Raw genomic sequence first — 27,985 nt, 5'->3', positions numbered from 1 at the left:
CCATTACCTCCCTGGGCAGCCTGTGCCACTGCATCACTGCTCCTCCTGAGAAGAAATTTCTCTTAATATTCAGCCTGACAACGGTTGACTTTCAGCTCAGGATCGCCGTTCTGTGGCCTCACACGGCTCCTGCTGCTCGGAGCCGCGGTGCACGTGATGAGGCGGCAGAACGCGGCGCGGGGCTGCAGGGCCCGGCACGTTCCCCAGCTACAGGAGGCATCGGCAGGGCAACAACTGATAGGTGGCTCCATAGCTCAGTGGTTAGAGCACTGGTCTTGTAAACCAGGGGTCGCGAGTTCGATCCTCGCTGGGGCCTCCTGTGGTTTTTTTTACCTCTTTTTTCGTGTTTTTTTTTTTTCTTTTTTTTTTTCCTGTAAGCTGCCTCTTTGCAAATCGAGTAGCTCCATTCCGAACCGCCTCCCCATTCTACTGGGAAAAAACACGCACGGCACGCGGCTGTAAGCTCACCCCGTGCTGTGCCTCGTGGCAGGTCTGCAGCCAGCAGGTGGCAGCAGCAGGTGTAGTTCATAACTCCAATGAAGCATTATTAAATGCACTTGGTGCCATTGAGGTTTAATAGAACACGTACAGACTGCTAACGCTGACAGAAAAGGAGGAGCACCCGAGAGTAACAGTGAGCAACCGAAGGAAAGAATCAATTCAGAGTGTTCATTCCACCACCTTAAACCTAATGTGCTTGTTTGAGGGGCGGCCGTAAGGTTCAAAAGCTGCTGTTTCATCTACTCTCCTTCCTCCTCCTTCCCAGTGCTCCCTTCGCTTGTGCAGATTTCTTTGGGAGAAGCTTCTCGGCTCCAGTCGGTTGGGAGCTCTTCCTTTTTGGCAGGGAAGGTGCTGGTGTTGTTCTGGGGTCCCTCGTGACCTTCTGCTGATTTTGCTTTGGCTTGTGGTGTTCAACACCAGCCTTGGTTTTCAGTGTCTTTTTATTGGACAGAGCTGGTTTCACTGTTGATGCTTTGATCTTGGAGGATGCCGTCTTGTTAGATTTCTTAGCAGAAGTTGTTGAGGCAGCTCCAGGAGGAGCCAATGATTTCTGAGGAGGTTTGGTTGGTGAAGGTTCATTAAGGAACTCGAGGACAGTCTCTGAGAAGAGTAATGGAGATGTTTCGTTATCCAGTGCTTTAAGGCAGAAGGCTGATATAGAAAATATACTGACACAAACTCTTGCTAGAATTACAGCTTAGAAAAATACCCGGCATTCTAAAAAGAAGAAACTGTCTGCATAAATGTCAACAGATCCTTGGAAATCAAATTTGTTTAATCTTAAAAATGATGGATGTTTATTTAGGAAAATAAGTCCTGAAAGAATGTAAGAAAGCCTCACACACTTCTCTCTGGCCAACTTAAATGTACAGATCTTTCATGTTACACCAGTATCTGGAAATCCCAGATAAGGCAGTTTCAGCTCGCTCAATAACACCATGTAACCTCTGCTGTGCTCCAATAGGACCTAGGACAGGGGGGAAAAAATAAGCTAAACAGAAGAACGGAAAGATGACTCCCCTAAATTTACAGGGGAAGAATGCTGTTATTTGACCCAAGGAGCTTGAATTTACCAAAGCCAATGCCTGGGCAGAGCCATCAATTCCCCTGTGATGTCTGCATGTACTGTTGCTGCACAACATTCAGGAAATTTCAGAGACCAAGATTAAAAGACACTGCATCTGGCAGCCAACAGAAGCACGCAGTGAATGTGATTACCTGACTTCAAGGTAGGTCCTGCTCAGCACTTTGGCTTTTAAAGCTCACTATCTACATCAATCACATACATGCAAGTCTGCCGACAGCTTTGTTTCTTGGTAAAATTAAAGCCCGACTTACTTGCACGTGGAACAAATGCTATCTGTTTGCTCTTTATTTTCACTGTCACAGGCTTGTATTTACATTTCCCTGGTGGAGCTCTCCTTGAAAAGAAAAAGAGAGAGAGAGAAATGCACAGATATCTGAGAAACTGTCCAAAAGTTTATAAGATCACTGAGTCCCAACCACACAGGGGTTTGGTGCCAATCCAGGTAGAAGCATGCTAAGCCACATGGAGTAGAAATAGAATAATCCCATAAAAAGCATGAAATTGCAAAGGACGATGGGGGGAAAAAAATCACCACTGGGGTATGGTCAGAAGGACAGAGTGCAGCCCAGGATCTGGACGTATCAGCACTCTGCTCCAGAGCCATGCTTTGCACACCCCAGACAAACTTGCAAAGCCAGGGCAAAGCTGAGCAGTTCTGCGTCCAGCCTTAAGGGAACCAGAAAATACATGAATACATTCCAGAAATCCACCTAGAAATGATGGATATGAAGCTCCAAAAGCACGGTGCAGAACTGGCTTGTTTCCACCAAGCCTTTCAGAGCAGTGTAAGCATCGTGCTCCTGGCAGGGGGCTTGCTGCTCCCATGGAGCCATCCTAATGCAGTGCATTACTGCATAGCAGCTCCTGGGCAAGAGGCCTCCTGCAGGGAAACAAGATTTCAGGGAGAATTGGGTGCTTAACCTGCAAGGGATGATCTTGCAACCTGTTTTCCCCTTTGCCTCATCAGGTTTAATATTCCTCCAGTTCATGTGGAGAGGAGGATTTTCACATGGAAAATTAAACAAGATTCAAGATTGCCTGCCTTCCATGTGGTAGTTCTTAAGGTTGACTCCCGCAAGCTGATTTTCCTTGCATAAAATAAGGGACAGACATCCCTGCAACCCTTGTGCCAAGTCAAAAGGTGCAGTAAGACATGGAAGAATCAGACTACCAGTACTTTTCAATTATATAATAATCAGAAAAAGGTCACTGTTAAATGTCCTGGGGAATGTTCATGGCTGATCTTGTTAAACTGCATCAGCGTCAACATGTAACAGCACAGTTCACAAGAGCCTTGGCCTCAGCAGCGTGTTCATCTGTTTTCCATTTAGATTGCTTTAGCAGCAGGGAACAGACACCACTGCTGTGACCACGCAAGGTAACACAGTCCTTCGCATACAGAAATTGGGTGCTATGAGAGTTGGCAGTATCTTTTTTCCTCTCACAGATGAACCGTGCCAGACAGATTTGAGTTAGAGAAAACAAGCCCCGGTAAGATGCTTGGTAAGACAATCGATTTGCACCTTTAATTTGCTAGTAAATGGAAATACATTCAACCCTTCACTGCTTAGGCTAGGTTTGAATTTATGAGATGGGCCAAGAGCCTTGACCCATATCATCAACCTTTTAGTGTGTTTTACTACTTGATGGCTTATCAATTCATTTTCTGACTTCCCTTTCAATATGGAAAGGAACATGATAGCCAGCCCAAGGTAAAATACAAAAAGAAAAGCCTCCTTGCTGTTATCAAATCAATTTTCTTTAATTTACAAGATATCTGGTTGAAGTGTAACCAAAACGTTCCCCTCTAATAACCTTGAAGAAGGTGCATTTAAATAATCACTGTGTGATACTTTAAGGGTGCAAACAAGGAGATATCAGGAGGATATTTGTTGATCCTCACTGTCCCAGACCTTAAAGTTACCAGAACTTGGCCCACTTCTGGGTACACAGATATGATAAGTAAGAAACAAGTTCACTGGAACTGAAAAGCTGTACCAAACGTACAGGGGGTCAATAGAAATCAAGGTCTGGACGTAGAAGTTAGTGAGATTGTGCTTCAGAAGTACTTTGAATTCTGACTCCTGTGATAGTTGGGGAATGTGTGGTGATTACAGAAGAATTTGACATTAAAAACATCTGTAGTTACTAACCTTGCAGGGTCAACAAATTTGTAAAGAGATCCGTGTGGCGCAAAGGCGCTGGGATAAGATGTAGACATAAAATACAGCTCACCTAAATGGAAGTGAAGAAAGAAAAAGCAGTTTCAGGTTCAAGTGTCCAAACTGATGCCCAGTTCCACTTTTCCTTGTTTCCTGTCTCTTCACTAGTTAAGATGGTCAGAAAGTAAACGCCTTTGGTCACTCTCGCTGTTGTGTCTTACTTCACCCTGTCCTATTGTAAGCTGACTTCTGGGGACAACAAGCAATCTCCTGGTTGCAGCAGAGTCTCACACAAGAAATGCAGCCCACAACCAAACACAGAGCATGAACAGGGCCTTCATGAAGACGGCCTTCAACATGGTTACTTTCCTATGTATAAAGACATGCTTTTTAAACTTGTTTTTAACCAAAGAAGCATCTGGAAGCTAGAAATTAAAGGGGAAAACCTCAAAAATATTTAGCCATCTCTCAGAGGTACAAAAAAAAAAAAGCATGCAAAGGATCTAAACTGGCTATCCACACAAGATGGAAGCTTCTTATTATGTATGGCTGCCAAGGAGAGCAACTGCCCTTGATGTCCTTCCTTTGGCACCCACTAAAACAATATCCAGGCAAATCATAGCAGCTTGTAAGCAAGAAAAATCTATTGTAGCATTTCAAATTACAGCACCTATTAGTTTTGGAAGAGCAACAAGTAGAAAAGACATTTAACACCCACTCGCCCCACACGTACTTAGAACAATTAAAAATCGTACATACTTTATGATAAAACATGATAAATCTGGCAAAGCACACCAGACAAATGACCCAGGATCTTTTTCTGACAAGCAAAGCTCCTTGAGGTCCCTTCCAACCCAGGTCATTCTATGATTCTATCTCTCTAAAGCAGATCTGAGTTCTCCAATAAATTTGCTCTCACTTTTTACATTGCATAGACCTTTGTCAGGAGACTATGCAGAAGTAAAGTATGCATTTCATCTCCGTGAAAGCCTTGTCATCACGACAAGCCTGGTCTCAACTATTTGCCTCTCACACCCTATTAGACATTTACAAACACTTATCAGATTCCCTGTCAGTCTTCTTTTCCCCAGGCTGAACAGACCCCATTCACTCAGCCTTTCCTCATAGGGGAGACACTCCAGGCCCTTTATCATCTTTGTGGCCCTCCTAGGAGATCCCTGTCATTTTTTAACTGGGAAGCCCTGAACTGGACACTAAATTCTAAGTGAACTGTTACAACGAAGGAACAAACTGCCTTGATGTAGCCTTCTCATTAATAAAATAACTAACAAAAAAGAAGGTGAATCATAAAATCAACAGCAGTTCAAACTCTGTAGGAACCTGGAATATTCCAAGTGAAGTTCACTTGAGGATCTGATTCCTAAGCTCCCTGAAGCCAGCCTGCAACAGCCTCACAGGGCACAAGACATCTCTGAATGCCCTACCTGCCATACTGAAACTGCTACAAACCTGTCCTGTAGCGCTTGCTCTTTAGCAACATTTGTGAGAGGCAGCAGAATTTCAGTGTTTGCCCCAGAACAGAGAAATGACAGCACCGTTTCCAATAAAGGTAGGACTGGCAAAATACTCTACCTGCTTCATCCTCAGCAAACGAGATGATGAATTTACTATAAGATCTGATCATCCTGGGGAAAGCACAAGCTTTTGTGCTACCAATGCAGATATCTTGCTTCTTCCACCTTTTTGTCTTCTCATCTTCCCGTAAAGCCATAAGTCGACTAGATGAAAAATAAAACCCTTATATTTTGGTTATCAAGTTTTGTTCCTGTCAAAATCATGCATTACTGACATCAGTGTCAGTTAAGACTCCATTGACTAGTATTGATCATGTCTTTCAGAAAAAAAAAAAAATCTTGAACAAAAGCAAACTCATCCTAAGGACTTAACTAGGAAGAAGCTTAGATCCTGAAAGCCCTTAATCTAATACACAAGCATATTGAGTTCTCATTTACTCCAGCTCAAAAGGACTCAGGATGATCTGATAGTGTTAAGATCCATACATAGGCAGAAAGGGAGATGCAGAGAAAAGGACTCATCTCACCCATTCATGAAATCACCAAAGATATAGAGGCCATTCAGGTTGGGCGATTCACATCCTCTGTACACATAACCTCCAGTGACCGACTTCCCCACATTGCGGCCATAAGCAAATATTGGAAGAATGTCATCTGTTAAACACAGACACATGAAAAAAGAGAAAATGTATATCCAGAGAGAATCAAAAAGCAATTGTTTAGTAACACTAATGGGCACAGAGTGACATAAAGGAGTGGTGGAGTACTGTACTTCTATGGAAGACAATAGAATCAAACAATTCCAAGTCAGCTCAGCATCTTCGTAGGCTTGCTGCCATTCTCAGAACAGAACATGCATGAATATACAACCTACAAGCAACTTCTGTTGTAAGATTTCTAAAGATAAATGCTTTGTTTCTGGCAACGTTAACACTGAATTCAACACTTTCTTGAAGCCCAGAATCAGATCCTACAAATTTATAGTCCTGTCTTCACTTCTTCCCCCAGCCTGCGTATTTCATCTTTGATCTTAATGAGGATACAGATCACAAATGCAGCTCATTAAAAATTAAAGGTAAAATCTAAAGCAGGTGTGTTGTCAATTAAGGCTTGGGCCATTGCTAAGAAAATAACATTTTTGTTTATTTATTTAGTTTATTTTTAAAAGAACCATATGAGTACAATCATACGAGAGATGTTGATGACAAATACTCTGTAAAGGCAAGTTTGCTCAGACAGATGTTTCAGAAACATCCATATGAGCTTGAGACCAGATGTTTTCCTCCAAGAACTGAAGGAACATTATATGACATAGTACCCATTCCTACTACCATGCTTTCCAAAGACCACCAGTATCCACTCTTTGTTGAAGGAAGCCAAATGAACTGAGTTGGTCTAGTCACACCCACATTAAGATCCAGAGCACAGAGTATGCCTTCTGCTGCAGCACTCTACTCACTGGGATACACTGGCTCTTCTGTCAGAGTTGTTTCATAGTCTCAGCATCAGCCTGGTTGCCCTACCTTTGCCAGAGCTATGGCTCAGAGCTTCTGAAGAAAGCCCTGAAGGAAGCAGAGCATCAGTTTTGTATGTAAACCCAATCTATTGGGTTTCCCAGGAAAGCAGTCTGGAAAAGCCACAGGCTTTGACCCTAAGTTCCACCTTCAGTGCAGGACAAGGAATTCCCTCCCTGAAGGAGGTGATCAGCATTTCATATCAACACTTCAGGGCTGGGAGAAGAGATTTCTGCTTTTAAGTAAACAGTCTCCATTTAACACACAACACATTTAGCTACATGCAAAAGTAATACTATAGCCAACTAAATAGAAGTAGTACAAATAAAATAAGCCTCTACAAGAAGCTTCTTCCTTACCCAAGGAGGAATTATGGCAAAGCTTTGTATCATAGCATTCAAATCCCTCTCTTGCTCTCCAGCCATAGTTTCCTCCTTTAACAATTATGTCGACTTCTTCAAACCTGTTCTGTCCAACATCCCCACAGAATATCCTCCCTCTTCCCTTTCTCGTAGCAGGATCCCCCCGGTCAACTGCACAGCGCCACATATTCCTGACCCCATACGCATAAACCTCAGGGCGAGCCTCGGGATCAGACACAAATGGGTTATCAGGAGGGATGCGATAAGGCTCGCCATCGGGACCTCTTCCATCCACATCAATCTTCAAGACTTTCCCCAGCAAAACACTCCTAAAGAGAGCAACAGATAGACAGATTTGCAAACATGAGTGTAAGAAACAAGTGAAAACATGGGCAGTTCCCTCCCTCCGTCCCCTTTCCAAAGGAAACATTAAGTGCTAAAAAGTATTAAAACAACAGCTGATATACTTTGCCACTATATCCCAGAAGACTCTTCCACTCTTCTCAGTGAACTGGGTCCCTTCAACTTTCCAAACACAAAATTGTAACTATGTTTTGAAATTATGAACAAGCGCTTCCCAGAAGCACTGTTACCTTACTCTTTCACACTGCCTCCTTTCCAAGCCCTGTGACTTGGTGGACAAGCTCAAGGTTTTTGCCTGCGCTCCCTACTTACTTGTTCTGAGCGTTCCCAAACTTCCCAAAAGGGTCTCCAGCTTTCCCTCCATCCCCTATGAATAGATACAGATAGCCGTCCACACCGAAGAGCAGTTGCCCACCATTATGATTTGCAGCTGGTTCTTCAAGTTCCAAAAGATTCCTGAAAGAAAACAAAACCAATAAAACCCAGTTGTAGTTACTGAAAAGAACTGACCATTCAAGGCAGGCCACAGAAGCAGTGCATCCCTACTACAGAAGCAAGCAAAATTTCCCAGCTGTGCAGATACCTCAGATATAACACAAGGGCTGAGCTACACCCCAGTTCCTGTGAGCCTGCAGTTTAAGGCAGGCTGCATGCCTCATAGCAGAGCATTATATGGCATCCCTTGATGAACAATGATGACCACAAGCCACACAGCACATTCTTGCCCCATGTACTACAGCTTTAACCTGCACTGCTTTAATACCTCTTGCACTAGCTGCAATGCTCACCCAGCACAACAGGCAGAGCAGCGTCACAGCTCACTTGCACACAAGCACAAATATACAGTGCATTCATCTATGGTGAAGAGTTGTTGCCCTGTGAGCTCTGACTGTGGAAGCTGGGTTCTGCTTTCTTATATGAGAAGCAGTTGGTGGTTCTGAGGGCTTCAGCACCGTCTTTGGAGTCTCATACGGTGACTGCAAAACTTGAAAGAATATAAGTCTGCTATTAACAAGCTCTTCTCTATAAATGACAATTAGCTTTGGCAGGGGGGTGAGGAAACATCAGAACAAATGAATGTATATTACTCTACTGAAACATCCCTTTTCTCCCAGAGCACAATAAACTTTCAAGGAATGTTGTTCATTATAAGCTTTAAGGCTTGAAGTTATTACTGCTCTTTTAAAATACAAGAGTACAAAACAGAAAGAGATTATTCAGAACTCTGGATCCTGGGTTCTATTTTCGTGTCTTTTTAGTTTGCTGTGCAGACTTCAGCCACCTCACCCCAGTAGCTTTTTAACAGACCCACTCAACATGGGAACAGTGCAGGTTCTGCAACAGGGAAAGACAGGAGCAGAGAAAATTATTTCTTACCATGGCACACAGTGGCATTCAACATAAACTTTACCTCTCTGAGCGTGGATCTGCTTTGTTGGCATCAGAGGCCAAAACCTTCAATTCACTGATTCTGATCTTTTCCACTCGTTTCTTATCCATATATGAGTAATAGATATAAAATTTCCCATTGTTCTTGTAGTTGGGGTGGAAAGCCATCCCCAAAAAGCCTCTCTCATCCCCTATCCATGGTGTTGCCAGCACGATACTTTTAATATCCAGAAATGGCTCCTCCAGCCGGCTGCCATCAGGTAGGTAGACCCAGATGACCCCCACCTGCTCAGCAACAAACATACGGTGGGTATGGTCGTTGGCATGCAGCATGAGGACTGGGTTCCTCAGACCACTGGCAACCTCGGTAAGGCAGAGCTGGAGGCAGCCTCTGCGGTCCTCCACCACCGAGCCCAGGTTGTGGTTGAGGGCTGTGTTCCTCAGCACGTTGGGGAAGCAGTAATCCTCATCATGCAGGCGAAGGAGGTTGCAGAAGCGAGTCTTATTCGTCTCACAGCATTCTTGAATGTGCTTATCATTAGTGAGCAAGCTGATGGCAGAATGGCAACTGAAATGAAACTCAGAGCAATAGTCGAAACAAAGTCCTGGAAGGTTTCTGAGAGGTGTCCGTGGGTTTTCAGCATCATAGAGATGTGCGGCATATGGAGAACATTCCTAGAAAGTAAAAGAATGCAGCTGTGCATATATCCAGGAAAAGCCAGTGCTCTTCTTTGTAGAAGTAAAGCAGTTAAATGAAAAATTAATAAGGTAGAGAGCACAATGAGTCATCTCTGGAGTAGTAGAAAGTCACTCAATATATGGCTAAAAGGAACTCAGAGCTTAGTAGCAGTTTCCTTCAGCAAGGCACTATCAGCTACACCTCAGTTACTCCCAAAAGAAGGACATCTATTTATGCTGTGGAATCTCCATTGCTAGAGGCTTCTATGGATTTAGGAGACTTTCCTATCAATCTACTCTGACCTTTCCTATTAGAAATCTCCCTTTGTTTCCTCTGCTAGATTTTAAGCTAGTATTTTATTCTCTGTCTGTTGAAAGCAGGTTACATTTGCTACCTTGCTGTAGGGATCTTTTGCACTATGGAGAATATTAGCCTTCATACTTGAGACTTCCCTGGGTCAGCAGTCCCAAATTTGGACATACCCTTTCAGTCAACCAGCATAACCACCTCTCACAGCTGTATTTAAGGTTTTACTTCATTAAGCCACTTAACACACCATTAGGCCTAGGAGTAGGTAAGAAAAAACAAAGCAGATACAGGTTCACCTGCACTTTCAGCACTGTGTGCAGCTCTGCTCCCCCACAAGCAAAAAGCCACAAGGACAGAAGAACAGACAGCTCAGTAAGTTGATAGCAGTTCTGAAGAGCTGTGAAGGAGCAGGTGGACAGTGCGACAGAGGTCTGTAAAAGTATTTGATATTGAAAAGATGAATGGGGATTGCTTGTTCATCCTCTCCACCAGAAGAAAAATGAGGGAGCATCAGATAAGGTGAGCAGGAAACCAGTTGGAAAAGGAAGCAAAACACTTTATTTGCCAGAGGAAATTGCAGTTGTTAAAGATACACACTGGTTCACAGGGAGTCTGGATGACCGAATGGAAGAAAAAGCCATTGATGATCAAGTGCCAAGAAATCACATGTGATTTCAGAAGTGCCTGAGCTGAGGAGAACTGGAAGCTGGGAGCACATTCTGTGCACTCACCCTCTTGTTACATGGTCCTCCAGCAGCTTTTGGCTACTCACCACAACCTCCTTTCAGGAGCTTTAGATAGCAATACGGTCTATCCTGAGCCTCCTCTTCTCCACACTGAACAACCCCAGTTCCCTTAGCTGCTCCCCATAATACTTGTACTCCAAACCCTCCACCTGAAGATAACTACACAGACAAGCCCAAAAAAGGAGAACTTCTATACCAGTATTTTTACTGCTACATTAAATAAAGCTGCTTAAAGAAAAATTCAGCATTCCTTAGACTCTGCAGAAACTCCAGGGATTAGAGGTGGCCTTGCAGTAGTTACTGAGAGTCTGCCTTCATTTTGCTCAAGTGTGTATGAAACAATACAACTAATCCAGATACACTATAGAGCAGAATCAGCAGAAGCTGCTGGAATAAAATTAACAACTCTTTGCTATCTTCTAATAGCTTTCCTGCAAAAAGAGCATGCATTCAGCAGTAAAGCAAGGCCTGAGATTTAAAACTCCCTTTAGAAATATGATGATTGTCTGCACTTCCTATCCCATGCTATGCTTTCCTATTTCATACTCATGGCTTTCAATCAGCTTTAAAAAGGCTTATTTTCCCTTTGGTTTATTGTTTGGCTTTGCTTTTTTCAGCCTCTCCTTTAGCAGCTTCCTGAGCAGGGACACATCCCCTCAGCCAGGAGCCAAACAGCTGTTCTAGCACATGGAGCAGGAATTGCATCCAGGGAGATTTCACAGCCTTGCAATTTGAACAACACCATCTTAAGAACATTACAGGCAGTTCTCAGAGTTTCATTTTCCATTTTTGATACACAGCTGAGTGTCAGACTCCAAAGGTACCGATGCCTACATCTGCTTAGCTAGAAGAACTACCACAAGATGAAGCAGCTCTACCAGCAAAGATATAACCTGCTTGGAAACCTTCCCAAGCCAGTTATCAAGAGAAACAAACCAGGTTTAGAATCACAGCAGGAAACTGATGATCCTGAACACATCCTCATTGAATCCTCTTCTGTCTGCGAAGAAACACACAGCTTATTGCAGAGGTAAAATGCACTCTGTAGCAGGGTGCCTGGGCTCTGCAGGACCACTGAGATTGCTGCGGTGACTACTGACTATTGTCGTATTGTGGAAGTGGTAGAATAAAAACTATTTTCCATTCCCTTCAGATGAGATCACGAGTAACAATTTGATCCAGCAAAATGACATCACTTAAGTGACATCACTCTGTAGATCTTTGCTTCTCTTCTATTTCAACGGTCAAATAACATTTGTCAAACAACCCAACATGGTTGTGACAGCACACACAGGAACAAACCTAACAGGAACAGCAAGACATAACACAAACCCAAGTTCCTCCCCATCAACAACAACTGAACAACGCTGAACAACAACTGAATTCTGTAAAAATAAAGTCATAAGTTATTACTTTGAAAAGTATCAACTGGGGAGAAGGGCTGTTGCTACAAAATAAGTTTATAACAAACACAAAAGGAAATTGTGCCCTACAGAATGAACAGCCCAAATCTAAAGAGGAAATAGCCACAGTTTTACAGTGTTTCTTTTCTACTTGGATCATGCAGAAAACATTTGTAACGCCAACATCGGCCAACCTGCCATGCACTGCTTGCTGGTTTACTGACTGTAAAGTGACAAACAGAACCTTGCTGTTACTCTACTCAGCCCTAATTCTGAAAGGTTTCTCAGCCCCCATGCAAATGCCAGCACCTTGCCAGCATCTAAAAGGGTGGTAAGATTTTGGTACACCAATAATGTTTTAAGGCAAAGGAATTTTTAACTAGAATAGTTTTAAGTGTTCTTAGTAAGAAGTGTGGCTTTTGGCTGGTCGGTGTTTTGGCATGCAGTAAGCACTGCTCTGCGTGACTAAGAGTTGTTAAAAAGGAGCTCAGATCTGTTCTTTAATTAGGGGGACAGAAAGGGAGCACACAGGGAGAACGGAGCATTGCCTACGGTCTTTTGTCATTGCACAGTGCCTGTTTCTGTGAGGCAGGTAGACATCACACAGACAGCACCAATAGAAACACAGCAGATGAGGACTCAGGATTTTGCTGCAGCTGCATGAAACCACTTGCTAATAAACTGCTGTACTTCTAACCACCACAACATCCGAAGCATCCTCAGCAGCAGGATCATAACCAAGATGTCTCCTTCTTGTGATCCAGGGATCTAAGTGCTTTGTCTGATGGTTCTTGTATCACTTCATCCTGTAGAATTTGTAACCCGGAACCTACTAACTGCAAGCAGAAAATAAAATATTGATCTATAGCTTGTTACAGGAAAACTAGCAGAGCAGCAGGATTCCCATCATCACCTGAATCGGGCAATGCTTTTATGAATCATTATTGCTATCAAACGTCACTATATCTTGCCAAAGCACTTTGCTAAATGCACACTGCAGATCTGAAGCCATTACTCTGTCTACCTACTTCACCCTACTCCCACACCTCTTCTCCCAGCAGGACAGCCACGACAGACTATCAGAACTACAAATGACCCCAAGTAAGCCCAAAGCACAGGACAAAGCTACGGATTTTCCACCCTACCTGACAGAGTATATCTTTGATATACGTTCCACACAGCGTACGCCCCCGAGGATCAAGATAATCCAGGATCTCACGGTATTTTGCTGCAATGCTATTGTCTTTCTCCCGGTCACAGCAGCCAAAGTTTTCATAGGCAGAGCAGAATTCCAGGTGAAAGGGAGGCTGGAAAGGTGGCCCATAATCCAGACACTGAGGATGCCCCAGAAGACTGCCTATCCAGCAGAACAAGGAGAGACAAAGAAAGATACGTGGGCAAGAAAAGGAAGCTCTAGAGCTGCTGCTTCTCCTTCCAGCGCCTGGCCAAACATTCACTCTCTTCAGTGTAGGCTTCCTGAGGTCAGATGTATGGAAACTTTGGACCTCTGGTTCATTCATTCTCTCTGCTTTATTAACTGCCAGCCACAGAGCTCAGCACTCACTCACTCAGGTTTGCTTACATTCTCTCTCCCTTTTTCTCTGAAGTTTACTATTTGGCTGGAGAGAAACCTTCCAGCCTGCCCCATTGGTATTTCACACGTCACATGGCTGAACCCTCCCCTCCCCGGACATTTCTCATGTCCCTAGAAGCACTCACAAATCTAATCCCTACAGCTTAGTTAAACTGACTGAGAAATCATTCCCCAGGAAATAAGAACATGAAAGTGTAACATGCGACTGCCATACACAGAATAAGATAACCTCTCCCCACTTGTAAAACAGGAGATGAATAGTGTCCAATTGCTATCACTTTGAGTCTGGTTTCATAAGGACTGAACGGGGATAACAGCTTAGAACCAAACTGAGGCAGTAGCTGACCATATGTACAAGTCATTCCATGACAAAACCGTTTCACAGAGGTATCGCTGTTACCCACAAACCTAGGTGGGAATTAACATGAAAAGATATTCAAGAAAGAGTGAAGGAGAAAACACATCTATGGTAACATAACCTGAAACTGATTGTAATATTATGTGGCAATTGTGTACTTAAGCTGATTGATCTTAGTGATGCATCTTGAAAATAGTTTAACATCACACTGGATTTGTGTTCACTTTTCTCTCTTGTGAAGAACATGCAGCAGCTCCTCCAGCTGGCTGGTGAAGCACAGCATCAGCTGCACATGCAGGTGCACTGATCTTGCACACACAGCCCTCAGCCTGGCATTCTGAGGACAGCACTTGCCTCACTCCACTTCCCATTTCTTCAGCATTGAGCTCTTTGTGTTAACAAACCTTTTCCACCAGTTTAAACTTTCCCTTTTAGAACTTAAACCTCCCTCTTCCTTTCCTAGAGATATGCCATCTGTAGACAAAATAACCCAGAATATTTACACGTGCAGAGAACATCACTTCCAAGTTAATGCACAACAGCAGAGGCAACTCACCTCACTGCTTCCATGATGAGTTGAGAAAGCCATAACAGTTTTACTCACGTTTAGATAAGGACAGAACACAATGTCCCACCAAGCCTACTGCTCGCTTTATCCAGGCATTCTTAGCTGAAGAAAAAAGACAGCCCACTGCAAACACACCATCTCACATCACTCTAAATGCAACAAGACAGGACCAAGTGGAACTTTCCATTTACCAACACAGATAAGATCAACTACGGAAAGCCCTAAAGGACTCCAAATTCAAAGCACTATAAAGCACACAAACACTGACTCAGCAGGGACTAGTTTGAGGGTCAGGTATACACCTGCTTAGTGCTGACACCTGTCTAGTGCTGAAAACAAAGCATTACAGTGCTCCAAAAGCAAATCCAAGTCTTGGGTATGTTTCTGTATCAGTCAGCTGCCTACAACACAGAACCTAGTGGGCAAGGGGGGAGGGAGACATCAAAACACAGCAGGCCAACACCTTAAAAGCAGCTGCCATCTCATCATTTTGCTTTTCTTGACCCTTAGTGAGGTCTTACTCTTAAAACAGAAAAGCGGAAGCCTCACAAACATGAATAAAACAACATGGAAGGTGAGGGCAGAGCTGAAGTAAATTGTGTTGTTGTGAAGTTGTCACGTTCCGTTTGAATAATAAAGGACAACACACTGGGTGCATGGACCAAAAGATTTGGATTCCCTTAGCAAGTTCCTTGCCTCAACATAAATGAGTAAAGGAAAGATATGTTATTTGCTTCATGGAAATACGTCAAGAAGTTTTGTACACAGGATGAGGAGTTAATTCAGAAGAAAACCAAACCTTGACCACAGAATTCAGAGCCAAGGCAGAATATTCCAATGCTCTAGGAGTTACATATTCCAAGTATGATGCACAGGCTTGAAAACACAGTATGGCATTCAATAGTATGAACAGGAAATTCCACTCAGGACTTGAGATCTACAGGTTTGGGCTTTTTTCAGGTGCAAGTCCTCCATGTAAAGAAACTTGGGATTTCCCATAAGACATGAAAGTAATACTCAAAGTTGTCATGTGAAAAACTCGTATCGTGCTCATCTTCCATTGCTGATTGCAGCTCTGCAGCTCCCTCCTGTCATAGAACATGATCCCTGGCAGCAATCCTGTTTCCAGAGGTCACAGGAGAAAGCTGTGAGCACAGTGGATTAACAGATTTTTCAAAGACATCAAGCTCCTCCTTGTTCTCACATTCTCCTTAGTGCCACACAGATCTCTGCTGCTCTCTCACATTTTTATCCCCTCTTTATTGAAAGGGTGTACATGTTTCCCACAGGCAGCTAAGGGGACATAAAGGGAATGAGCATCTAGTTTGGTTGCTCTTCTACGTCAAGTTGTGTGATATCAACTCATCTTCACACCAGCACAGAGATGAGGGAAAGTGGCACAGAAGACAAATACCACAAAACCACACCTAGGCACATCTCAGGGGAGTCATCTGCTCTATCAAAGGCCTGACTCTGAAGCCCAGAGGAGCACAGTGTCAGGCAGAAATCCGAATTAAGGACTCCAAGGAAGGGGCACCCTGTCTGGTTGCCCCCCAGGGCTGTCCCAGGAAAGCCTTAGTCCCCAGTGTCCATGCACAAAACCCATCACTGCACACACCAATTTCGATCACCCTTCAGACTAAAGGGAGCTGTTTCCTAGAGGTGCGGGATACTTCAGTAGAAGCAGAGCATTTTGAAATGACAGTCTAAATTAAAACAATCTAAATTCAGCTTAAGACCATAACAAAACAGTAGATCATCTCAGAACAAGGCAGTAGCTTTCTTGTGAGGGCAGAAATAAAGAAGCAGTTATGGAAAGTAGTTTGCACAGTTTAAATACTCAGAGCACATCACAAGACCCAACACCAGCCTAGACTAAACTCCCAGATAAACACTCATCTATTAAAAGCACCGCTGAACTTACCCATATAGTACTACACTGTTAAAGACATCTTTATTCACTCCCAGTGGTGCCTCAAGCCGGCCACCCAACTGAATTCTACAGACCTGTCATTAAAACAGAAGTAGTACTTGGAAAGATTTTTGTTGTTGTTTTTAAATGAACTGGCATGCTGCTTTGTGACAACATATTAACATTTGCTTTCCAAACACAGCAACAGCGTGCATTTCAACTCACAGACAGGACTGAAAAAGAGGTCCTAGCAAACCTCTTTGCAGGCTTTCCCTTGTCACCACAATACAACAGTAATCCCACCCTCAGCCCCCACCAACAATGCAAAGACATTCCCTGAGCTGAACACAAGCCACAAATACAGTGCATGGAAGTTTGGACACGTATACCCTCCTTTGGGTAAGGAACTGGCTAGAGGTCCGTGCCCAGCGGGTAGTGGTCAATGAAATTAAATCCAGCTGGTGACCCATTACAAGTGGTGTCCCCCAGGGGTTGGTACTGGGGCCCATCTTGTTTAACATCTTCATTGATGACCTAAATGAGGGGATTGAGCGTACCCTCAGTAAGTTTGCAGATGACACCAAGTTGGAAGGAGGTGTTGATCTGCCTGAGGGTAGGGAGGCCTTTTAGAGGGATCTGGATAGGCTGGATCTCTGGGCTGAGGTGAATGGGATGAGGCTCAACAAGACCAAGTGCCAGGTCCCGCACTTTGGCCACAATAACCCCATGCAGCACTAAAGGCTTGGGGCTGAATTACTGTGAAGAGGAAAGGGACCTGGGGGTGTTGGTTGATGCTGGGCTGAACATGAGCTGACAGTGTGCCCAGGTGGCCAAGAAGAAAAATTTTTAGGAAATCAGTCATAAACAGTAAGTTACGCAACATGTATAGTGAGAAAGTTGCTTTCATGCTGCATCACACACTGTTCATAGGTTAAGACAGCCTACTAATTAGGATTGCCACATCCAGCCCTGAGTGGATTTTGAGCCACGTTCCAGCAGCCATTTAAATCAGCATCCATACAACTGAACGTAAGATTCACTCCACAGTATCACCAACACAGATTCTATAGTATAATTACCAAGTAGTTCAAGGTAAGCCTGAAATTACTGATTGTTTGTATTTCAGAGAAATCTAAAACTGATAGCAAAGAAATTCTTCAGCATCATCTGTTGATTTACATAATTATTTTATTACAAAATAAATACAAACCAAATGCTTTTAACAGAAATATATATAAAAAATATCTACTGGAGTTGACAGCTCATCTCTTTAGAGCAGCTTTTAGACCAATGCCAATAAAAAAAAAAGCCAGTTTCAAAAGGGTAAAAAGAATGCAGCAAGACCATCAAGACACCTTTTAATCACAGTTGTACAGAGGAATCTCAAAGACCAGATATGCTCAGGTAGGCACTACTGTGCTTATTCACAAATTTCTTGAGAGTCCGAAACTTTTTCACCTGAGCTCTGCAGCCTTGGCGTGACACGTATTTAAAGTACTTGCAATCTAAGCAAGAGAAGAAAAAGCCATGTCAGCTTTGTCATACAAGCAAACAAAACACTTCTGCTTTTTAAGTAACACACAAGCATGCAAGTACCTATTAAATAAGGTAATAAAACAATCAAAGACATACACATTATCAACATAATTGCAGCATCAAATTACTGAGACCTAAACAGGCTTTCAACTCAAGAAACTGTTCTACAGAGTCTGGAAGGTAAGGTACAGAACTGAAAGAATAAAGCTTCTAATTAACTAAAGGCCCAAACTTAATAGATAAGTTATGCTCTCCACACCATATTCTCATTCTGAACTTCGTCACCACTTCTTGATTTCATCAATGTTTCAGTGAACACCACCATAGAAGTCCTGATCTTCATTTTTTTTTTTATTGGACAGTGACTATTTTCACTCAAGACCTCCTTCCTCCTCTTTTCTATGCTTCATCACTCACAAGGTCCTTAAGGATCACCTCACCCTCAGTATTTGCTAAGACATTGCTTAGACTGTAGCTCAGTGAGCAAACTTTCTGTAGCCTCAGGAGCCTGCTGTATATTTTTGAAATTGTGGTTTCAAGGTTATAAACAGAGTCTGTAGTATTGTGACTGCTCAACAAGGCCAAATAAAATTGAACTCAAACCTGGGATAAGGCAAGTTATGCAATGTATGTCTCTAAATGAGGAATATCAAACCATTTTAAATGTTTTTCTCCCATAGAACTTCAAAGACCACAGTCTTTCCTAGAAGAAAGAAACAGCATTCTTCCAGGGAGTAGACCAGCTGCATCTTATCTCATTAGGGCTAGAACTAGGTGTTTTTTCTAGTGTACACAGTGTGAAAGAACATTTAGTATTACCCTTTCCTAGTAGAACTCCAGCCACCAGAGCTTTTTCATACGAAAGGATTTCATTTTCCTGCCAATTCCTCTTTGCTAAGTAGCGGCTAAAATGGAAGGCTGGCCACCAGTCCTTTCTGGAGTTCCACTCCTTCTTAATCCAGTTAAGATGCTTCTCAGAACTGCAAAAAGGTAAAACAAGAAAAACTGAGATGAAATAGTAAAGAGGAGGCACTGAGTTTTATAATCAGCTTGGTGTGCTGGCAGACTTTGACACTACACTGCAGGCTGAACTATTTAAGCAGCAATTTTCTTTTTAAAAGAAAAACTTTGGATAAATCTATGCATAATTAAACACTACTGTATTTCATATACTTACCTTACTCCATTAACTCAGTGGAGTTAACTCGGCAGTGGAGACCTTACAGTATTTTACAATTGAAAACAGGGAAGTGATATTCCTATAAAGTGATTAAGATGCCCTGTATATTTCAAGGTACTCTGAAGTTGTGTTCTCAAAAGCAAAACTACAGGCAAAGTTGAAGTATTGTACCATTTTTCCTAACTATATGCAACAACACTCTCAGTTTTAATCCATTAACTTTCGGGCCTTCTGAGTATGTAGAGGCAGCAATAAAACAGCAAAATGGGTCAAGCGGTACTAAATTGATTCATTGTAAGTATACAAGGCTTAAAAGAAAAATTAAAACCTCTACTTTTGGGGAAAAAAAAACCCCAGACATTAGAGACCTTCTGAGCATGGATTGCCTGGAGATGGAGCTCCTGAAAACAGAGTCCTCCTCCCAACACACAAGCAAGTATTTATCAGTCCCCAGGCACTCTGACTTGGCTTTTAAGAACACATTGTATTCTGAAGAAGTTACCACCAAAGTTATCAAAGAAGAACACGACACAACAGCACAACGCACCACATCCCTTTTGCAGCACACTCATCCTCAAATCTGCTGCAACCAATATATGTTTAATAGCAGAAGACCAAACAATGTTGTTGGGTTTTTTTTCCTCCTGGAAGGAGAACAGTGACAGGCAGTAAATGTTATCCAAACATTTGAACAGCATTTTCTGCATAAACACCTCACCTGGTAATTCAGCTAATGATAATACTGGAAATTTAAGAATTTCTCTCAGTAATAATTTCTTCTTTCCTGCCACTGAAAGCATGCTGCAGCCAAGCACAGCCACAGATCTCAGTACAGGCCAGCCCACTCTTCCACTTGCCATCATGAAAGACAAAGACTACAGAAGAGTCACTTTGTCAACTGCCCGCAGGAGGAGATTTGACACATACATTCCTCTTTTAGCACCTTACATCAGTTACACTCACATTACAATTTGTTTCACCTGTCTCGCCAAACAACTCCATGCTTTTACACTTTCCTTCCAGCCAGCATAATCCAAGACTGCAAAAATAACTTCTAGCCCCAGTCGACGTCTTTTTTGTTTCTCTGGAAAGAAATTAGGCTGATAAATGAATCAGTTGGATTAATACGAACTTACTAGTAAGCAACAGGGAAAACATTCTCCAAACTGCCTTCCCACATACCGCTGCTTTCCCTATTACTGAGGGCTCCCCCCACTGCTTTCTGCCTCTTCCAAGAGAGAATGCCAAGGAAGTGTCCATGGGTCTAGAGCACACTTCACTGCAGAGACCCTCCTTAAATGCTGCTGACTCAAAGAGGCACACAAGACCACTCACTTAACCCACACTGCCTTCCTTACAACAGTTGCTGCTGTTGTAATCAGTGCTTCCAGCCGGTGCTGTTGTTCAACATGTTCTTCCTGTGGGAAGAGAACACAGCGCCCTGGAACATTTCAAGTGCTGAGATATCAAAACAAAGAAATTGGACTGATATGAATAAAACAGGTATTTCACAACAGCAGCCAATATACCAAAGGCGTTCTTAAAAGTGACCTACTACAGCACGTAAAAGCTGGAAATCTTTACCAGTATAAATTACTACTTCAAAAATCAGATTGTCTTCAAGAGCTACAGGAATTTCACAAGCATATCATGTGTGAACAGAAAAAGGGAGGTTTCAGCCAAAAGAATTTTTATTTTTCACAAAGAGGAACAACAGAAGAGGATAAATTTGATTCCAAGACATTCCATCCATCTGCTGACTTGCTAGAACATACCAGGTTGCAAGAAGATGCCCATTTTGGAAAGCAATTGATCAGCATGGAAAAGCAGTCTCCAAAACTGTCTCCAAAAAACTCACTTAAGATGTTGTTCTTTTGATAAATAGCAAACCAATGCATAAATCCATCTCAGCTCCTCCAGAAAAGAGGTACCATAATGGAAATACTGAGTTTAGCTTTTAGAACGGTGTACCTCAGAAATAGTGAAATGAGCATTCAGACTAGAGTACCTCCAAACAAATCATTTTTGAGGTCCTGACTGTGCATTACAACCTACTGCTTGGTCAGCCTTTAAACTTCAACATGCATTTGTTTACACAGCCTGTAAATACCTACTTAACTCATCTGCACTGAAGGTTCCTGTGATCAGAAAGTCACATTGGGATTTTTCTTTTAATAAGCACAACTACTTCAGTGCAAATTAGAACAATTTCATAATATTCTAGATTAACATAAAGGAAAAGAACAAATATATTTAAAGACTTACTTGATTTTTGAAGCATAGTATTAAAATCTATCATTAGTTCGTGAGAGGGAACAATATCATGCAAGCTCTGGGAAAAAAAAAAACAACACCCAAAACATACATTAAAATGATGTAAAAGCTTCTGAAGGCTTCTACCAAATCCAAAGCAGCAATGTCTGCAGAGTTCTTTAGTATTGTAGGAAAACTGTGCAATCAGGTACCCAATTGTCTTGATACAAATAATGACGACTGAAAGCTATTCTGCACATCTGTAACACTGCTTGGTGATAATACAGATGAAATGCCCTCATGACTACTGAAAAACCCTGCAACAACTGCAACGTTTCCAGCAGCAGCCTATATCCAGTGTCTTCTTTTCAGATAGCAACCCCTAGCCCAGTTCCAGCTCCCATCTGCTCTGTGCATTCGCAGGATGTATCAGACCAGTTTTCAGATTTGCCACTATCTTATAAAATTAAGCCTATAAAATTAATGTGAAAAATAAATAACACACTGTGAAGGTGAAACTTTACATATAACGGCCACGATCCAAGTCTAAACTCAATGAAGCTGTTTTAAAACCATTTACCCAAACAAAAGCATTTTAGTGCCATCAAGTGGCAAAAGAGGTTCAAAAACATTATTGGAAAAGTTATCAGTGCGCAAGGGCAACAAAAGGGGGAAGCTAAAGCAGCTACACAAAGGGCAATGATGCAGCAGGGCTTTATCTAACAGTCAGTAGAAGTAAACTTCTACTGAACCTTAAGTTAACTGCTTATTGAGAACAATGAAACTAACTGCGAGGTGGGATTGGTGTGTGAAAAAAAGCAAGCACCTCATCATTTATTCAACTCTGTAAAGATCAAACTACAATGGAAATTAATGCATGTTTACCTACATGTACTTCCTGAGCCATGGAAAATTGATCTGAGCTTGTTTACTGACCTTACGGTGCATCAATTACACATGTAGAACAAAGACAGTAAGGGATCCTATTTGCTCCACCCATTAGAACACCCCAACCCTTTGCTTCCCATTAAAAAAATACAATAAGGTAAATACTACAACAGGAGACAACTAAACCAACAGACCACTATGCAAAATGAACAACCACAGACTGCATTTATATGTTATATATACCTTGAGAGCAGATATGAGTGATTTCTTTGGTTCACCGTGTCTCTTTAGGAACTGATAGAAGTAAACATGAGCGTTGGGATTTGTGGGAAACTTTGCATTGTAAGCATAATCCGTTAATACTTCACGAGCTTCTTGGTGGTCTCCGTAGAATTCCATCAGCTAAGAAGTTAAGCCTGTCATTAGTTCACTTCACATTAGCAATTAAACACTTACAGTTCATTCTAGGCTGCTACAGAACTACCCAACAGCACCATTTGTATCTAGCAGCATAGCAAACTGGATGTGAGTTATAATGAAGTATTTTAATTTTACTGGTTACTCTTAACATAATTAACTAAAAATTCACACACAGAAGCAGCTACAGAGGAAAAATCACATTAGCACTTCCCTGGTTGTTAAAGAATCACCATCATTCCTCAATGGAAAAAAAAAAAAATGGAAGCAGACTGCCACGTCTTTGAAGAGAACTCGGAGAACTTGGCAGCTGTCAGCATCTAGTAAAATTCCATAAGAAACACTCTGACTTCTTTGAGTGTATCTGCACTTAGAGTGAACCTTTCCAATTCTAAGATTCACTTCTTAGTTAAAATTTGTGAGCAGATATTTAGAAAAAAAAAAAAAAACCACCAAAAAAACAGAGGGACCGCATGTTTGGCTTCCAAGATTTAGTACCACCAGAAAAACATCGTCCTGCCAAAAAGAGAACTTGCTTTCAGGAATTTAAACAAAGCAGCTGTGCTCCAATTTCTCTGCTAGCACCAGGAAAACAGAATGTGCAAGTTGGTTGCCTCTTTTCCTTGGCAGCTCACAGATAAAGCCCTTTTTATACACTACGCAGGCCCTGCAGTCCTACAGACATGCCTAAATCAAATCCAGAGGTTGTTTTTAAACTACTTGTCATCCACACACACAGCTGAACTACAGACTTGTATCTAAATGAAAATTAGACAGGCAAACACAAAAGGAAGAGACCTATAAAATACACTCTTACATCCACATAGGCTTTCACAAAGAGATCCCAGATTCCAGGTATTTTAATGATCTCCTTTAAGCTCACTGCTGCCTTCCGAAAGCGACTGTTCATTTCCTGTTCAACAGACAAGTCTTCAAATCCATCCTTCCCTATGAAAACATGAAAGAATGCCACAGAGTTAGCTTTCCTAGTTAAGAACTATCTTGAAGAAGTGGTGTACCTACAAGGTGATTACATTTTGCAAAGGGCTCCAGTCAATACTTTTTAAGAAAAAAAGGCATGTTAGTACTCTATTTTGGCACCAGAACTGTTGCAGGATTATCTGTATACCATCAATACCTTCAGCTTTTGAAGGCTAGTACTTCCTTTTGGTGCATTCATATGTAAATGCAGACAGAAGAGTAGCTTATATGGAAATATGACTGCAGCAAACAGCAATGCCTGCAAGAATAAGAAGTTTACAGCTCAATACAAAAGCAGTATTTGGACTTACCATGCTCTAACAGTATGTTCTTCTGATTGGACCAGATATAGTAGTCCAGCAGCCCCCTGTAAGCCTGAATCAGCTTCATTTCTTTATCCTGAACAGCTGTTTTTTCTCCAAACCTCCAACTCTCTGCCAGGGACAGGTTTTGGTAGGCTTCATCTATCAGTCCATTACATAGGAGATGAAAGGCATGCTCTAAACAAACCTGCAATTCAAGCAGTCCATACCACAGTGTTTCACATCATAAATAGAAAGAATCTCAATAATATAGTAAACACCTGCATGGAAGTGAAAGGGAAGAGACACTCATTACTGACATAAAAAAATAAATAAATAAAAAAGCAAACATGCAAAATATTTCTATTCGAAGCAGGTTTTACAGGTATTGTTTTATTCAAACAGTGTATTCATAGAGAGCTTTGACAATAAAAACCAAGTGTGGGAGAAGGCGAGTGTCAATAGGAGACTGAAGTGTGCACCAAGAATCATAGAATCATACCCAGGTTGGAAAAAACCTTGAAGATCATTAAGTCCAACTGCAGCCTAACCACAGTACCCTAACTCTAAAATCCCTCTGCTAAATCATATCCCTGAGCACCACATCCAAACAGCTCTTAAACACATCCAGGGATGGAGATTCAACCACCTCCCTTGGGGAGCCTATTCCAGTAAGAACTTAAGTATTTTTTTCCAGTTTGAAGATGGTGAAGAAAGATTATTAAAGGGTTCTTGAAATCTGTGTGGGTGAGAACCATCAATAAGGTAGTAAACGTTCAGCTGTAATTATTATCAAGGCAGCTGAAAGCACATGGCTCAAAACCTTGCTTACCGTTAGTAAACGCTGAATCTATTTTAGAAGAGCTAGAAGTGACCTGAATTTAGGGTTACACCGAGTTTCAATTTGCTATGCAACTGCCAAAAACCTGAAAAAGGAATGCCCTACTACACGATCATATTGATTAGGCATTGGATGAGAGTCCAAACTTTTAGTTAGTAAACTCTTGTATGGAACTAGTGTTGGAGACCTTGAACAAATACAATAGATTAAAAGATAGAAAAATCTGGAATCAAAAACAGTCAAGGAAATCAAAACAATATAAGCTTGAATAAGTTACCATAGGAAAAGAACTGGGGTTCTGAATGATACAGGTGTTCACAGAATAAGCTTTACTATTTTATATACAAATTAGCTACTTGAAAAGCAAGTGAAGTTTAACTACAACTGTTTGACCAGGAGCACAGGGGTCAAATTAAGGACTGAACACAAGACTTCACAGGTCTTAACATGTAATTAGATGTTAATGGGGAATGTATGAAAATGAATCTAACAGTTTTAAGAGCAATTAAAGAATCTAAGAGTTACTGCAAGCAGATAAAAATGTATCGACCAAATAAGACGCGGCTAGCCATGGAACAGCCCCTGAAACATCTTGCAACTATTAACTCAGCTACACTATCTTTTTTGACACTATTGTAACATTTCAAGAGAGCTTTCAGAAACAGTAACACTCAAATAGATGTTGAGGTGAATGTGTGGGAAAACCATTAAGACAGCGTTAAGTACACTCACCTTCAAATGCCTTTTTATTGCTAAAGTTTTCATTTGTTCAATGAAAGAGTTGAACTCTCTCATGTTTCTGTGGGAATAATTGAACAGGATTTCTGATCCTAGTCTCCAAATCATCTGTTGATTTGGGGAAAAAAAAGATGCAAAAAATCTCAGTATGAAAATGGGAGCAGTCACCATATATACAATCTTATCAAGCCTACAGCTACTGTAACATGTGAATAAAATGTACTTTTGCACCGCAAATAAAAAACGAGTATAACATTGTCTACTGTTACAGTTACACACATATCAGTGTCCCATTGTTTCTTCTTTTTAAACTGACATTCCATGGGCGCTTCACAACTTCTCATAACAAATATGGCACATGAGCAAAGCTTATGAAATCTGTATTTGTTTCATAATTAAGCTTATGGACAGTTAAAGAAAATAATAGCCCTGAAGTGTTATAGGCAAGTATTCTTTCAGCTGCAGAACAGTGCTAAGGGCCAGCAGCTCACCTCTGCAGGCCCCATGAATACTGTGGAGAAGTCTTTCTCCAGTGACTCTATGTAGGAGGTCAGGAACTCCGCAGCTCTCTTCCACTGCTTCTGTAGTAGCGCATCCTGGATGTAATTCAAACACAGCTCCTTGCTCTTCCAGAAGCTTAACCTGTGCTCTTTGGAAGACGCTAAACAAAGCAAAACACGAAGAAGTCAGCTAAACTCAGCAAACAGAGCGTTAACCAGATAACAAACTGCCTGCTATTTCAGCGTTATTTCAGTTATCTCTCTTACAGGAGCTCTCTCAGCCACTACATAGGATGATGGCAAGCTACGTGGTTTAGAAGCTGAGCACGCCTATTTTCTACAGGGGCGAACGAGACTGGAAACATGGAGCAGCTGGATTCCCCAGCTCGCCTCAGTGAGGGGGGGAGGCAGGCAGACCGGCCGTGAGGGGCTCCCACAGCGCAGCCTCGTCCTTACCTGCTCGGTAGAGGTTCCTTGGCAGCAAGGGCAGATACAGAGCCGGCTGCAGGGCGCTCCCCGCCCGGAGACCCTCCATGGCCACGCAGAGAGCGACCGGAGCGGCAAGGCACGGCTACACCTCGGCTGCCGGAGAGGAGAAGGCCGAGAGAAAGCGCATGCGCTCTGTAAGACGAGACGCAGAGCGGCGGCCATGTTGGGAGCGGAACGTCTAGTGCGCCTGCGCGCTGAGGGCAGCGGGATGGGTGTACTCGCCGGGGATGGGGCACCACAGCTCCCGTGGGCAGTGCCAGGGCTTCACCGCCCAATGAATAAAGAATTGCCTCCTCACATCTGGCCTAAATCCTCTCTCTTTTCATTTATAGCCATTCTCTCTTGTATCACCACAATCTGCCCATGACTCTGAATCCAAATCTGTGCTGTAGAGTAATAATAGTGCCCGTGCTTTCACAGGGTACCTGGATTTTAGGGATCTGTCTGCATTGACTACACAGTGTTGCATACAGCTTTGTGGTAGAACTTGTTTCACTCATTCTTTCAGCTGCTGACCGCATTGGGGTTCTTTGGGATGTTTTCCAAGTAAGAATGCAAGTTGGTTCCACTGTTCACAGAATCACATAATGACCCGGGTTGGAAGGGACCTCAAGGATCATGTAATTCCAACCCCCCTGCCTGGCAGGGCCACCAAACATACACCTTTACTAGATCAGGTTGCCCAGGGCCCCGTCCAACCTGGCCTTGAACACCTCCAAGGACGGGGCATCCACAACCTCCCTGGGCAGCCTGTTCCAGGGCCTAACCACTCTCCTAGTGAAGAACTTCCCCCTAACATCCAACCTAAATCTTCCCTCTTAACTTAAAACCATTTCCCCATGTCCTGCTATTGTCAGCCCTTTCGAAGAGTTTACTCCCCTCCTGGGAGTAAGTTCCCTTCAGGTATTGAAAGGCTGCAATGAGGTCACCCCGCAACCTTCTCTTCTCTAGGCTGAACAAACCCAACTCCCTCAGCCTGTCCTCCTGTTGGTTGCTTGGTTCTGGTTTCTCATTTTTTCCATAAAAACTGTGCCATGTGGGGATGATTAAATTGGTTAAATTGGTTCTTTACCAATGATATCTTCTTTGTCTATCCTTTACAGTTTGTCCCTCCTATGGATGTCTCACTGTTGTTAACAAAGTGTGGTGTTACATCCCACAACATCTCTGTTCTCATTACATCAGTATCCTACTTTCACTATCCCGCTTGGCCCAATTTACTTCTTAAAGTCCTAAATTTGTTTAGAAGAAGCTGTGTGTACATTGTTGGAATGAAGTAATTGAAGATGTAGGGAATGCTGCATGGTTGTAGTGATGAAAGTCATGTACACCTATTGACTGCAAGGTACTCATTATTGCACAATAAAAACGATGGCTA

The 27,985-nt window shown here is 42.3% G+C and overlaps 2 protein-coding genes and 1 non-coding gene across 3 annotated transcripts; 1 reads left to right on the top strand and 2 right to left on the bottom strand.

The window, feature by feature from the left end:
* Nucleotides 1–243: 243 nt before the first annotated feature.
* On the top strand, nt 244–316 carry TRNAT-UGU. Its single transcript has one exon. It is a non-coding gene; the product is annotated as a tRNA-Thr (tRNA).
* Nucleotides 317–547: 231 nt separating this feature from the next.
* HHIPL2 (HHIP like 2) lies at nt 548–13,663 on the bottom strand. The gene is made up of 9 exons (XM_015857273.2): nt 13,196–13,663; nt 8,936–9,588; nt 7,837–7,980; nt 7,159–7,490; nt 5,813–5,939; nt 5,344–5,489; nt 3,742–3,823; nt 1,840–1,922; nt 548–1,101 (listed from the first exon to the last, which is right to left on the bottom strand). The coding sequence occupies exons 1-9, from the start codon at nt 13,568–13,570 to the stop codon at nt 737–739; spliced, it is 2,307 nt and encodes a 768-aa protein (XP_015712759.1). The 5' UTR covers nt 13,571–13,663; the 3' UTR covers nt 548–736.
* Nucleotides 13,664–17,652: 3,989 nt separating this feature from the next.
* Nucleotides 17,653–26,783, bottom strand: TAF1A (TATA-box binding protein associated factor, RNA polymerase I subunit A). Its single transcript, XM_015857276.2, has 10 exons — nt 26,575–26,783; nt 26,110–26,279; nt 25,613–25,726; nt 24,049–24,247; nt 23,574–23,704; nt 22,583–22,741; nt 21,464–21,530; nt 20,162–20,282; nt 18,838–18,998; nt 17,653–17,987 (listed from the first exon to the last, which is right to left on the bottom strand). Exons 1-10 carry the CDS (start codon nt 26,651–26,653, stop codon nt 17,866–17,868), a joined length of 1,323 nt encoding a protein of 440 aa, XP_015712762.1. The 5' UTR covers nt 26,654–26,783; the 3' UTR covers nt 17,653–17,865.
* Between the last annotated feature and the right edge of the window lie 1,202 nt (nt 26,784–27,985).

This window comes from Coturnix japonica, chromosome 3, assembly GCF_001577835.2.
Source record: "Coturnix japonica isolate 7356 chromosome 3, Coturnix japonica 2.1, whole genome shotgun sequence".
In the NCBI taxonomy this organism is placed as follows: Eukaryota; Metazoa; Chordata; class Aves; order Galliformes; family Phasianidae; genus Coturnix; species Coturnix japonica.
The sequence above is the reverse complement of the archived record's forward strand: the minus strand, read 5'-3'. Positions and strand labels throughout refer to the sequence as shown.